The 15,161-nt window shown below is 42.5% G+C and overlaps 1 protein-coding gene across 4 annotated transcripts in view; it reads left to right on the plus strand.

Annotated features, from left to right (window-relative positions):
• The window catches only part of brat (tripartite motif-containing protein brain tumor), a 113,195-nt gene that overhangs the window by 80,906 nt on the left and 17,128 nt on the right, over positions 1 to 15,161 (plus strand). For all 4 annotated transcript variants that reach the window (XM_089074031.1, XM_089074032.1, XM_089074033.1 and 1 more), the window contains one exon: positions 1 to 15,161. This exon is cut by the window's right edge and continues 17,128 nt beyond it. In XM_089074031.1, the coding sequence (XP_088930157.1) occupies positions 20 to 2,617 (2,598 nt within the window). In that variant the 5' untranslated portion in view covers positions 1 to 19 and the 3' untranslated portion in view covers positions 2,618 to 15,161.

Here is a 15,161-nt window from a genome sequence, read left to right on the forward strand (position 1 = left end):
GGATGCCGGTTGACTGAAGATGGCCTCGCCGACACCCTCGCTGGAATCGCGCGCAAATTCCCTCGGGTCCCCGGTCTCGCTGTCCCCGGTAACGGTGAGCGGCAGCTCGCCGCCTGCTAGCGATTCGGCGATCTGCGACGTCGACAGCTGCGACTTGTGCCTCGACGCACCGAAATCGGGCGAGGATCCGTGCCCGCGCTGCCGGCTGGGTAGCACCGGTGGCACCAGTCGCATCCGTTGTACCGGCTGCAAGTCTACTGAGGCTGGCGCAGTAGCGCGTTGTTACGATTGTGATCAATTTCTCTGTCCAAATTGCGTGATGGCACATCAATTCATGCTCTGCTTTGAGGGCCACCGAGTATTGAACCTGGCCGACTCCAAGCTGGAGACCGTCGGCGGCGGTGGCGGTGGTGGCGGCGGCGGCGGCGGCGGCGGCGGCGGAGGTGGAAACGGCGGCGGCGGCGGTGGCGGAGGCGGCGGTGGTAACACGATCACCTCGACGACAGAATTGCCTAAGAGCGTCTGCAACGGCGGCAACAACGGCGGAGGTGGCGGTGGTGGTAACAATTTGGTTATCAACGGCACCGGAAACAGCAACAACGGCGGCAACGCCGAAAAGATACACTTCTGCTCGCGGCACAAGCAGGAGATAATCAAGTACTTTTGCCGGAGCTGCAATCTGCCTATCTGCAAGGAGTGCACGTTGACGGAACATTCGGCGCCGTTGCATGACTGCGCCCACGTCTCGGATGTGGGTGCGCAGCAGATGGAAGCGTTAGCACGGATCGTCCAGGAGTGCCGCACGAAGGCGGCAGATGCGCGCGCGGCGGTCAAAGCAGCGGATCATAATGTCGCAGTTCTACAGGTGCAGTATCACAAGGCGCAGAACGAGATCAACGACACTTTCCTGTTTTACAAATCGATGCTGGATGAACGCAAGCAGGAGCTGCTGAAGGAGCTCGACTCGGTCTTCTCGACGAAGCAGATCTCCTTGAACGTGCTCGGACAGCGAGCCAACGAAATGGCGGACAAGATGATGCAGACCTGTGACTTCGTCGAACGTGTAACCAAGGTTACTAGCGTCACCGATTTTCTTATGGTTAAGAAGATCCTTGAATCCAAGCTCCAGACACTGCTCAATTATACACCGACCACGGATATAGCCAATCAGACCGCAGATCTCGAGTTTGTCAGCAATTACCAGGCGATACAAGTGGGCGTAAGGAACACCTTTGGTTACGTGCGAAGTAATAGCAATAGCGAAAACAATGCTGGCTCGATCGGCAAGCAGCCTCCTATCGCGAGACCTACCGCTCTGTCGAGCAACGGCATTGGTAGCGGCGGCGGCGGCGGCGGCGGCGGCGGCGGCAGTAACATCAGCAACGGACCCATAAGCGGCGCGAACTCTTTAGGCGGACTTCTTTTGGATCGGACTTACAGCAACGGCCTGATCTCCTCCAGCATGAATTGCGGCTCGTCATCGTCACCCTCCTCGATCGACACCATCAGTACCGTGATCTCTAAACGCTTTAGCTCGGCCAACAGCCTCGGCCCGTTCTCCACAACGATTAGCGACGTCAATCTGAACGGCATGAACGCCAATCCGTACGAAAAGTGGAGCAATGGAGGTAGTGACACTTATCCAGTTGTGACGACGAACGATCACTTCGCGATGCCGTCGGTAGCCGTAGCGACGAACGCCGCACCAGGCGATTCCGTCCTTGACTTGACCTCGAAATTGATGTCCGCCACTGCAATATTCCCACCTAAATCGCAGATCAAACGGCAAAAGATGATATACCATTGTAAATTCGGCGAGTTCGGCGTAATGGAAGGTCAATTTACCGAGCCGTCAGGCGTCGCGGTAAACGCGCAGAACGACATTATCGTTGCCGATACGAACAATCATCGCATTCAGATCTTCGATAAAGAGGGCAGGTTCAAGTTTCAGTTCGGCGAATGCGGCAAACGGGATGGTCAGCTGCTTTATCCAAATCGTGTCGCCGTCGTGAAGACGTCCGGTGACATTATCGTTACGGAACGTTCGCCGACTCATCAGATACAAATCTACAATCAGTACGGTCAGTTTGTACGCAAGTTTGGTGCGAACATTCTTCAACATCCACGCGGCGTCACCGTCGACTCGAAGGGACGAATCGTCGTCGTGGAGTGCAAAGTGATGCGAGTCATCATCTTTGATCAGACTGGCAACGTTCTACAAAAGTTCGGCTGCTCGAAACACCTCGAGTTCCCGAATGGCGTAGTAGTGAACGATAAACAGGAGATTTTCATCAGCGACAATCGTGCCCATTGTGTCAAAGTTTTCAACTACGAGGGCGCTTACTTACGGCAGATCGGTGGCGAGGGCATCACCAATTATCCGATCGGTGTGGGCATCAACACGCATGGCGAAATACTAATAGCGGACAATCATAACAATTTCAACCTGACCATCTTCACGCAGGATGGCCAGTTGGTCTCGGCTCTCGAGAGTAAGGTCAAGCACGCGCAGTGTTTCGACGTGGCGCTAATGGACGACGGCTCGGTCGTATTGGCCAGTAAGGATTATCGGCTGTACATATACCGCTATGTACAAGTACCGCCGATTGGCATGTAGAGCAGTGACGCGTCACGACGACGACGATGATCGTCGTGCGCCAGTGTCAACGTTTTTCATCGTGTCATTATCGCCATCATTATCGCCGCTCCTCGTTGGACGGTCGCGTGGCTGCGATCTCATCGTGATCTTTCCTCTCATCAATGTTCGCCTGTCTTCTTCTTCTACGTCCACTCCACCGCCGAAGCTCGCGCGCTAGACTCTACCACATCATTTGCACATCACCTTCCTCGCTCGTTTCACCAACGAGACATTTTCACGGCGAACCATCCCCATGAGAAAGGAAACGCACCATTTATTGCTCCATATGCAATTCTCAAGGGACCGACTTCCGAGCAAGTGTCGTTCGTACAGCAAGAAATTGGGAGTCCCCTCGCCGGAACTTTCCCGAGGCACTCTTTCTGTGGTCTCTGCCGAACGACGGACATCATCGACGGTATGCGAGAAAGCACGCGCGCGCGCGCGCGCGCTTCCCTCGACATCCTCCTCGCGTTTCTGCGAGCTTGCTCCTCTTTATCCCGCATGGACGAGCGGAAAAAGAGGAGAAACGCGCGCGATGTTTTGTGTGTCGTATTAGCCCTCGCGACGCTGGGCTGTCGAAGACCCGCCAACAAGGGAAAAAGAGTGAGAGAGGAAGAGAGAGAGAGAGAGAGAGAGAGAGAGAGAGAGAGAGAGGACATAAATCAACCCTGCCCCGACAAATTCGCGCGCGCTCCTTTCTTCGCGCGTACGCGCCATATAGACGCGTGCGCGTACGCGATAACTTACTTGTTAATGTTGTTATAATACTGAAAATACTGTTGTTGTTGTTTAGTTATAGAGCTCGCCGCCGCTAGTCACTTCCCCCTCGCCTTCCACCCTCCGGTCCTCTTCCCTTCACGCCCCCGTTACCCATTCTCCCATCCTTCCCCAACCCCACCCCTAATTCCACGCTAATCACGATCTTCTCTCTGAGACCTCGTCCGACGATCACATCAGGAAGCGCGTTTCCACTCGTCACGATGACATGGTCCACACTTAAAACTAACACACACACACACACACACTCGGGTCATTTATATCCGCCCGAATCAACGCGCGTTTACAATATTTTCGTTACTCTCTTCGACGCTGGTCGATCGCGACCGTCGCGCTCGGATCACTTCCGGTCATCGCGCTTCGAAATGTCCCTTCCCCTTCAAACGCGCCGTGTGAGGTTCGCGAGGAACGTCCGTTTGTCGCGCGAACATCCGTTTCGTCGTGTATATCACGAGAGACCTCGTGCTCTTCGAGATCTAAACGCTAATTTTGCGCAGACCGCTTTCAACAGGTTTGATCTTGTCCCGTAGGACACGAGACTGATTGTCGCGCGAGTTGCATGGTCTTTATTACCCCCCCCCCCCCCGTTTAAGTTGCGAACTGATTCCGTATATTGTCAACGTGGTCTCACTCGTGGTCTTCGCCGTACGATTTTGTTCCCCAAATTGTTTGTACGCTACCTCTATGGACAATTGTTTGATCTTACCGCGTAAGACATCAGATTGATCCATATGTTATTATAAATAAGTTACGCAAATATATGAGAAATTGTTGAAGAAAATTTTATAATTTCAACATTATATTTTCGACACAACGTTGATACACACATTTGGGTAACAGACTCGCCGAAGATCGTTGAATCATGTATGGACGCATTCAGGACTGTGCTGATCATCCGAGATCGATTGACCCAATCCATCGTCCGTCGAATTCAAGTAATCGGACGGTTAGGATATGTTATACGTTGCGGATCGATAGATCGGACGATATTCCCATTGCTGAATTTTCCCTTCGATCCCCCTTCGATCCGCTTTGGTATAGCCCCTTCGTTTTGTAATCGACAATCCCTACGGAAACTCATCCTGAGGTGCATTTCGTAACTATGACAGCGTATCGTTGAACGTCATTGAACGGTCATCGCGCGCGTTTAATCTTTTTTTTTTCTTGTCTCTTCAACTTTCTGTTACCGATTAGTTTTACTTAATTAATTATCCGCACTTCTCTCAAACCGTACACTGATTTCTATCGTTCTATCGCGAATTCGCGTCGACCCTTGTTAACTTTTCGGTCGTACGACAATTATCCTTGTCGCTCGATTCGCGAAAATAAATTTAGTAATCACTTACCTATGTCGGCGAGTATGTATTGAGTGCTTATCGACGGTATTGTTATTCATTATGTTCAAATACACTTGTCTCGATATGTTTTAGAGTACTCGCGGGGAATCATTACACCAAGTATAATGTTAACACTTAAATACAAGATTCTGATTCTTTATTCGTAGATAACGCAAATCATTTTGATGGAGAGAAAAAAAAAAGAGATTGTTTAACTCAACTCACGGAGACACACGAATTAGGAATTTCAAAGAAAATTCATCAAGATCTAAATGGTGTAGTATTGCATAAGATATGAATCTCAAGAAAAGAAAATAGGATGCTTGACATTTTTTTTTTATATTTATACGTAAAAAAATGTCGATTGCGTATGTTGATGTTGGATCATTCTCGACTTTCGTAAGAAGATAACGCAATCGACATTTAATATAACCCACAATCAGTTTGATACGAAGGTAGAAGGCGAACCTCGTCTTCTTCAGTTTTCAATTCTTTGGCGAAACACTCTTCCTTTTTCTTTTTTATTAATGTAGTTAGTATCGTAGAGCATATATTAGCTATTAGCCGATTTTAGCGATCGTGTAAGATACTTTCCTTTTTGCTCTGTATCTCGTTTCTCTCAATAGTTACAGCCTGATGCAACTTTTGTTCTTTTTCTTCTCTTTTTCATTTGTGTCGCTGCGCTTCAAAGAAAAAAAAATGTGTTGTTGCTGCTTACATTTTTGAATTCCGACAGAATTCCATCGTTCTCCCTAATTACCAACGATGAGAACAATCATCATCACCATCGTCATTATCCTCATCACCATCACCACCTTCCGATTCCCCCGATTACCGCGCAGCCGTTTTAGGTCGCGTTGGCTTTTCACTCAAAAAAAATAAAATAGATAAATAAAACATAGTATTAATAATATATTTTGTTGGACGGATCGCCAACCGCGCGGAAGTCTACAAGTCTTCGCCGGCTCCGTACATGTTTGGTATTATTATATATTTTTTATTAATATTATTGTATTATTACTATTCAATTATTATTAACGTGTTGCGACTTTCGATTGCCGAGATACGAGATGTTCATTCAACATCCTCCAAATAGTATGAAGATGAAAAGGCTAGCTGGCATATTCTAACGACTTTTAATTATGTTCGCGAGGATTCGTGGATTGTCTCAGGATCTTTGACCATCGATTATTACCTCGCTTCCAGAAGATGAAAATTAGCTCAATTCCAGAAGTTTCGAAAAATTCTCAAGTTAATCTAAACTTTTCGGATTATCGCGCTTAATCGTTTACGGAAAGAAGTTATTACGACTGTTGAAGGCTTTTACGATATACACAGAGAACTAATGGAATTATTTTAAAGATTGGTTTCTCTAAACTCGACTTGGATATTGTTTCAACTTGGTGACAAATTTTTAAATAAAATAATGAATTAGAGCAATCGCCGGTAATGGCAGTTGGCCTTCCGTGATTGATTGAACGAGCGATAATTAAATTTCAATATTTCTGTGTCTTCTATGAAGAGTTTTGTTGTATCGATCGAAAATCCTGAGATAATCCGCGATCATCGCTATCGTGGTGATCGCTTGATTTGGTAGTCGAATCAATTGTACGTTTAATTTAGCAATGAGCTGACATTGCAAAATTGAATTGAAGATTCGTGGGATTCGATTAAGAACTTTGATCCGGTGATTTTTAAACCTCCGATCTTCGCTTCACTGCGAATTTATATTGCTCGAGAACTACAACGTGTGATCTAAGCCTTTTGTACCTGCTGTTTTTTTTTTTACGATTATAAAATGATTTTTCATTAATAGAAAGAGAGAGATATATAATTGCGTTATATAATTAAAAGTTACATGAGCGTTGCGAATCTCATAATTGATGTTTATAAATTCAGTAGCTATTTAAAAGATATGAATTATATATGCATATATATATATATATATATATATATATATATATATATATAATGTATGACAAACGTTGTGCATTATGCGACGAATAAATTTATGGATGTTTGACAGATACGGACACTGAAATATGTTGAATGAATCGTGACTCCTTTAATTTTTACGCGCGTTAACGACTACCGAATCGGGCGATCGTCGGAAAATTTTATCGTTGTTCGTTCGAGATAATTCCGTAGACATTCCGTGAACATTTCCGATCTTCCTCCTTCGAGTCGCATAAACGCTCAGACTCATATCGTGAACCAGTTACGTACACCTGTCGTTTGTTATCTCGGACAAAGGAGTTCAATATTATCTTTGACTGTAAATTTTGGACATTTCCCGATTGGAATGTCCTCCGATATGATGATATGCTCTAAGGACGAACAAGGATGAAATTAACAAGGTGCCTAGGGAGAAAGTAAACGCAATTATTCTTGTTTTTTTTTTTTTCACGTCACGATTTTATTTTGATATTTTTATTTTAATCTCTCGATTATGTGCCATTCTTACGTCGGCTCGGGCAAACCGTCAAGCTTTTTTTTTCAACTTTTTGATTCGTCAAACTATTTCAACATTAGCCGAACATTGCGCCTCCGCGTCTTTAATCCACTTTTTTTTTTTAAATAACTCGACAAAGACGGAATGCCAAGAGCACGACACGAATGGAATATCCGAAATAAAATTCGAAATTTCTATGACGAGGAATATTAATTTGGGTTGGGGAGAGAGGGGGGATGGGGAGGGGGATGGGGGTGCACGAAGAAAAGCTTGCGCCATCGAGACGGCATCACAAGGTATCTGTCCACTAGTATTTATATCGCATAAGCATGTGTTGATCCCTAATTAACTTTACTGTCATTATCATCATTATTATTGCTATTATTAATTAGTTATTGATATTTAGTTACTATTATTATTATTACATTATTATCCCTATTAATCAGTTATTTTATCGTTATTGTATTGTATTGTATTGAAAACCGCGTCTGACGCGAAAATCGAGAAGAGAGAGAGAGAGAGAGACGATGATGCGCCACCTTGCCAGCTAGCCATCACTACCACTTTCGCCGCTCTCATTGTCAGTAAATCGGCCGTGAGGCGCGCGCGCGCGCGCGCACAAGACAAGAGATTAAATTCCATTCCTACGCATTAACTCCCAAAGTAAGAGTCGCGAGATGTACGTACATGCGTGTGAGTATACGTGTATATGTGTGCCTGTGCGTTGTGTTTTTATATATGCGTGGGTGCCCCGCATTGCTCGCGTTATCAACCGAGAATGAAACACCCCGCGATGCGCGTATGCGTGTATGTGTGTATCTGTATGTGTGAGATGAGAATGAAATACCGTTTCGACACTGTCACTTTTTTCTTCTCGCTGTCAGCCACTTTACTTCCTCTTTTTTTGTACTGGTTTGTTATGTTATTATTATTAATATTATTATAATATTATTGTATTATTATTATTATTATTATTATTATTATTATTATTATTATTATTTTTAGATGATACAACTCGATTGTTCTTAATTTAATTGTAAATCGTATTTTTGTTTGTTTTTTAGTTATTTTTTGTTGTAAAATGCTTTTTAATAATATTTTCAGTTCAAATTATGCACGAGCATTGGTCTTATTTTTATTTTTGACATCTCTTGTGCCTGCTGTTTCCCGACAACGTCGGCGGCCCGGTTCGGAAAATCAATATCTCCCTTTTGAGGAAAGTCCATTTTGAAACATCGAATGAAAATGCAACTCTTAAGAAAAGTCCACTATTAAACTAGAAAAGTGTAATTATTAATACAAAAAAATTTGTGACTTTATTTTTCTTGTTACATGTATTTTAAATGCTCTCTATATCTTTGTATTGTCACAATGTACGATACGGAAAAATAATCTTTATTTTTTTTTAGATGAATAATCATGTAACAATTTTTCTCTAAAGAAATTTCTTTAGCACGACCATCGAGATAAATTTAATTATTATTCATGATTTTAATGATTGAATTTTGTTATCTTACATTATTTTTACATTAACATTGTCTTAAGCGTTTCTCAAACCGGTCCGTTGATGTTTTCTTATCCGATGGCAATCAGATACCCATATATGATCCTTGTAGGTGTATTACATGCGCTTTAATGCAAGTATAATCGACGAGAAACCCTGCTCCTCCCCAACGAAACTTTCTCGCCGATGGTGATCAGTACATTCCACTATAACGTGTGCGTTACACAGCACTATGTTCCTGTTTAATTATAGATGATGCAGTATAGCCTCTATAAATTTCTTAGCGTAGCTAGTTGTTTGTTGTTCATCAATACACAGTGTCCTCGTTATGTAACGCTGGGATTTCTTGTAACAATTTAAAATTATTCCACGCGAAGGAAGCAAAATTATCAGAGAAAGATATTATTCCATCGTCAAATTAATCATTTGGATCATTTTACATACTGTTTTTTAATTTATCGTAAACGTTTGAATTGTAAGACTTATTCTAAGAATTATTAAGCGATTACTAACTACTTATTTATATTATTTTATATTATAGCGATTTTCAGTATCTGCCATTTGGTCTCCAAGAAAGTAGCTGCTTGTTTTTTGTCGATATTTTTTTCTAAAATCGATTTGAAAATTGACAAAGATATACAATTGGAGGTAATGTTGACAAATTATCCCAAAGTAGATATTACCTGTAGCGAATCTCGATACAGTCAAGTCGAGAAATGACCAAGCCAATTGCTTTTATTCTCTCGAATTGTTAAATGTTACTTAACTCGTTTCTGACGTACACATATTCATTCTGATATTTTGAGTGCGAAAATGTAACAAAGAGATGGAAAACTTGGTCAATTCTTGATCTAATTCCCGATATCGAGTATCCAGCTTTTTCCAATTTTTCACAATTTTCTTTCATCACGGCGATCCCTCGTGACGGGCAAGATAGAAAGACGAAATGGAGAACGATGAAACGAGACGAGGTCCCGCGATCAAATGGAGGAATTCCTGCGAGCGAGTGCGAAGCCCCTCGGCGACGCTCGGTGCGACGTCGTGATCGCCGGTGAATTAATAATAACGAGAGAAAAAAAAAGAGAGGGATGAATTTTTAGAAACCTATAGCGGATTATATAGATGTCACATATATATTTTTGTACGTTCGCAACGCGCGTTGATTGTGTGCCGATCGCATCGAGCGCCGTCGACGAGATGCCAAGATGCCAGATCGTCCATCTCCTTTGAATCACGGAAAGGGACTCTGCTTGTCTCGCATTATCCTAAATCATTTAACTTGTTGCGAAAACGTGAAAACATGTGAATTCACCTGTGAACGATTCGATCGCGGTCGAGGATCAGAGAAACCTTCCCTATGCGGGAGAGGAGGAGAAGAGGCGAGATCGAGAGCTTAACGACAAAAGAAAAAAAATATCCATGTGTTTCGGAAAAGGAGGGGGAACTTTTTTTTTAACTATCCACACGACGCCACACACTTGAGACACAAAAGCAAAGACATTAGCGGCGCGCGGCGACTCTGTGAAACTTTCGCGAGAAAGGGAGACAGCGAGAGAAAGAGAGAGAGAGAGAGAGAGAGAGAAAAAAAGAAGAAGAAAAATTACATTCTTCCCGGGCCCAAGTAATGTTACTTAATGAGTAAACAAAAAAAAAAGAGTAACTGTGCAAATGAGAGAGTGAGAGAGAGAAAGACACTTTGAGGAGAAGGGGTACGAGAGGGGGAGAGAACGAGAGTTTGAATGGTTGATCGCTATTTTTAACTCGAGAAAAAAATACCACTCCAAGTATTGTTGCATGCCTAGTTATATATTGTATTTGCTGCCGAGCTGCAGTCTCTCTGACACCACGCGATGGATATTACATACGATGCTGTAAACGAAAACCCGCGAGGATCGGCGCGTCGCGACGTCGACTTCCGGTGACGCACCGGATCGGCCATTTCCGATCGCTCGCACTTTCGTCCCCTCTAACGCAGCTACGTTATAGAGTTATTATAATTTAGCGAGGATTTAGCGTCGAATCGCGCTAATCGGAAGTCGATCCGGGGGGTGCGACCGCCCGGGCCGGGGATGAAGCGACGCGCGCGATCGCGAAATTCCTAGTCCGTAAGCGATATACGCGAATTAATTATTATCGTACGCATATATCACTAGCATGATTAAACGTGGTGTATATGTATCCGCGCGCGCGACGTGCACCAATCGACGAACACGGCACGGATTTGCAAGATGGTCCACGAATCGGAGAACGTGCGAGCGGTGGTAATCGCGAATCAGTTTCGAATTTCTCCGAGGATCAGCGGCGATCGAGAGACTCGGGGAGGGGTGCTGTACGAGGCCATTAATATTATTCGATAAATCCAACTCGAGAAACTTGGTCACGAGTTCGGCACTCGAGTCTCTTGATGCTACTTTGTTTTGCTCTTGGAGCATGCAACTCTGGAAAGTACGATTCGGAAAGAAGGATCGAAGCGAAGGTAACTTTGAAAAATCTATTTCTCGATAAAAGAAAATCCTTAAAGGCCTCCCCTTCCCTTCCCCCCTCCCGACCATCCTTATGAAATCAATTTGAGTTTTGGCTTTACAAATGGTGACCAAAACGACGGTCTGAAAATGACGGAGTAGCGAAGCTATGTAAGCGCGCAAAATGACATGAATTACTCTGTAATGCGAGTTACCGGTATGAAGAAAGGGGATACGAAAGGAAGAAAAAAGAGAAGGAATTGATGCGTATGTTCCAAGTACAAAGACGAAAAGGTCCTTTATTATTATAGCCTGACCGACGAGCAAATTATCAGACCGGTCGCGTCGTTCTCCCGTGGAATTTAAGTAGATCTTAAGACGTTACTCGATGTTGAATGGCCAGTTATCGTTGATCGTTGAACCGCCCTTGCTGCTTACTTACCTTGGAAAAAGTTTTTAATCGTCCGTATGTTGAAGCGTGAAGGTGAAACGATGTGACCGGTAACCTCTGTGTTTTTTATTAGAGAATCTGCACGTCTTTTTCCTCCTTAAAAAAAAAAAAATCGCTCGTCAATCTTCCGATACGCCATTCAAGTCTGCGCTTTATTCTGAATTCTATATACTTGAAATCCTTCGTCCCTTACGTACGGTAAAACGTGACGATATAATATTTCATAACGTGAAGTGATTTAGAATCGAGAATCGTTTCTCTTTCTCGTAACTCTTGTCAAATTACTGAAAGCTTAGAAATTATTCATATCAGACAATAGCTCAATTCTAAATCGAAAATCTTTCGATTCGTCACGTTTTGCGATATCTCTAAAGTTGCATATTCCTTAAGAGAAAAGAAAAATGATATATTTAACCGGGACGCAGAATCAGCTTTTAGCTGCCGTTTCCACGGAGAAGAGGAAACACTTGTGAACACTCGATATACTTTAGCGATAAACAGATGTAATCGGAAAGTATCGTAATCGTAAGAGCATCGTAACGCAGATCTCTCGTGGACCACTTGTGCGATACACTAATACATTCCATTAAAAGGAGCTTATCAGAAAGGGCGTGCGGTCCATCCGACCGTACGTGCCGATTTCCTTTCTCCAACGAATCGCCACTTTTTTCTTGTGGGGAAAGGAAAGAAAGAGAGAGAGAGAGAGAGAGAGAGAGAGAGAGAGAGAGAGAGAGAGAGAGAGAGAGAGAGAGAGAGGCAGAGACGGAAGATGTGAGAATGATCGAGCTGTAATCGATCGCTGACAGCCGTTGATTGGGCACAGCACGTGATACGGTATGTGTTGTAACTTAAGATACGTTTTTCTAGACTTAGCTCTCGCGTGTTTTTAAGGTTTAACTCTAGCGAACGAAAATAAGATGGAAGGAAGGGTGTACATGCATGGGCGAGATAATAAGATTTTGCTATGTGGTGTATAGATAAGAAGCCTCCAGTATTCCAGGATGTTTGTCATGTAATCGTTTAACCCTCTTTTAATTTTTACCGTCGAGCGAGAGAAGATGGGAGAAGGGGCGCCGAGCATCTCCTTGAAACGTTGAAGGAGTTAATATTGAAAGTAAGATAGCGCGTTATTCAAGGGGGGAGAAACACACGAAAAGAAAGGAGTAGAGATAGAGAAGAGACGGGGAGAGCGGAACCTATATATATATATATGTATATATATATATATATATATATATATATATATGTATATATATATATATATAGACATATATTAAGTATATGGAAATATTAATTAAGTCGAGTGTGTTTTATTCGTCGGCCATTTTTCCGGTGCCGCCCGCCATCTTGTTATTACTATTGTAAGTCGTATGACAAGAAACTTATACGATTGAATGTCTAGTCATGGCCTCTCGATAACCTTTGCTACTTTGCATCGCGTGTCAAGCAAGTTAAACACTCAGCGTATGTAATAATTAATTACTATTAGCGAGTAAGGTAACACGTACACGCACGTATATGTAACATATACGTACGAGATAAGAGACACGCATATGACACACACGTACACTCGAGGAGGGACACACGTGCGCGGAGCACACAGGGATAATTGCTATTATTATCGCTCTATTATTACTATTATTATTACATATTATTATTATTACTATTATTATTCTATTTATTATTGCGATTATTATTATTAGAAACAGGGAGGAGGGGGGAGGGGAGAATTTAATAAGGCTTTCCTACATTTTATGCTCGTCGTCGTGATGTCAGTCACATTATTATTATCATTAATTAATATTGGCATACGACAATTATTATCCCCGCCATCGAATCTGTTGCCAAACGCGCATATTCGTTCATATTTATTATCGGATCATTACGACACCATGCCATTTGCTATTATTGTCCTTTGCGGAATTATATATCTTTGCTTCTGTTCGTTATTATTGCGATTTATCGAATTTATTGTGTATTATTTATAATCGCCGACTTTTGTTTTTGTCATTGTCTTTGCACAAGCATCGCGGCATACCTCTAGTCGCCAATTTCTAGTCCCCGCGATGCGATTTTATTATTGCGATCATTAATTATTATTAATCTATCATTATTATTATTATTTATTATTATCATTATTATTATTACTCTAATATTATTTTTATTATTATGATTACTATTATTGTCATTATTATCGATAAATTATTGCCCAACCTAATATTACGCATCATTATATTCCATATAAATCCTATTCATATCTCTATATTCGCTAATCGAGCATAATGCAGACACATAATATACGCATACATTACATTATATAAATATATATGACGTATACATGCATATATATTTAAATTAACTATTATTATTACTTAGATTGGTAGGAATTTATTAAGGAAGTTATAACACGAGTAAGGAGAGAGAGAGAGAGAGAGAGAGAGAGAGAGAGAGAGAGAGAGAGAGAGAAAGAGATGAAGGCGGGAGACATGAAGCGGGAGAAGCGTTGTTTGACAAGTTGAACAAAGTGAAGTAAAAAGAAGGAAAGAGTAAGAAAGGAGAGTAAATAGTTAGACCGCGCCCGTCGCTATGCGCGTGTCCGGTTGATAGTATATATGTATTTTTTTAAATTTTGAAATTAAACAAAGAACAAAAAATTGTGTGTGAAAGCGTGAGTGTGAAAGGGAGGCGCGATGAATAAATAAATCTGGGATCAGTACTTACTTAGTAGGTTATTAATTAACGACTATTTAGCCGTGCGACGTCACGATGACACTCGCGTTGATAAACGACGAGAACCGATGGGAGATCACACGAAGAGACGAGAGAGAGATAAATACGGAAGATGAAAGAGACACGAGGGGGGAGGGGGGGGGAGGAAAGAGGAGTAAACTGAGACTTAGAAGAGTGGGCTTGGATGTTTTTTTTTTTGTTTAGAGGATAACAGATTAGCTCGTTATCGACGCAGTTGTATGTTCGCGAAATATCGAGTAACATTTCCGCGTAATCTCGCGGCTCTTCTCTCTCGTAGGAACAGCTAACGTACGCGGCACTTGGACACTTTACTCTCGCAACGATCCCGGATTACCGTAATCGATAACGCTCGTAACGCTCTTCCGGCGAACGAGAAACGCGGATCTCCAAAAACGAACGGACAAACAAACGAACTCGCGGACTCGCACGATAAAATGCAACGGTGCAAAAACGGCTGGAAAATTTGCGCAAAAAAAAAAAAAAAAAAAAGAAGAAAATCCGCGAACGCTTTTGACACTCCGCGTGTCTCAATTCCTGTATTTTCAGGGCCAGATGGGCATGTACTCATTCCTGTCGCGATATTTTTTAGATTGACTATCTTATCTACGACAAATTTTTATGAATATTGAACTAAGAATTTTTCTTCAGATAGATTTTAATGCTACAATAGTTATATTAAAAGAAAAAAAAAAATCAGTAAATTTCTATTGTGGATCAACGCATCCACTTTGGAGCAAGCATCTCTCTTGAATATCCTGGTAGTACAATAATTAAGAAACAACACGTATA

This window comes from Pogonomyrmex barbatus, unplaced genomic scaffold (genome assembly GCF_055798465.1).
Source record: "Pogonomyrmex barbatus isolate J1 unplaced genomic scaffold, ASM5579846v1 scaffold16, whole genome shotgun sequence".
NCBI classification, from domain to species: domain Eukaryota; kingdom Metazoa; phylum Arthropoda; class Insecta; order Hymenoptera; family Formicidae; genus Pogonomyrmex; species Pogonomyrmex barbatus.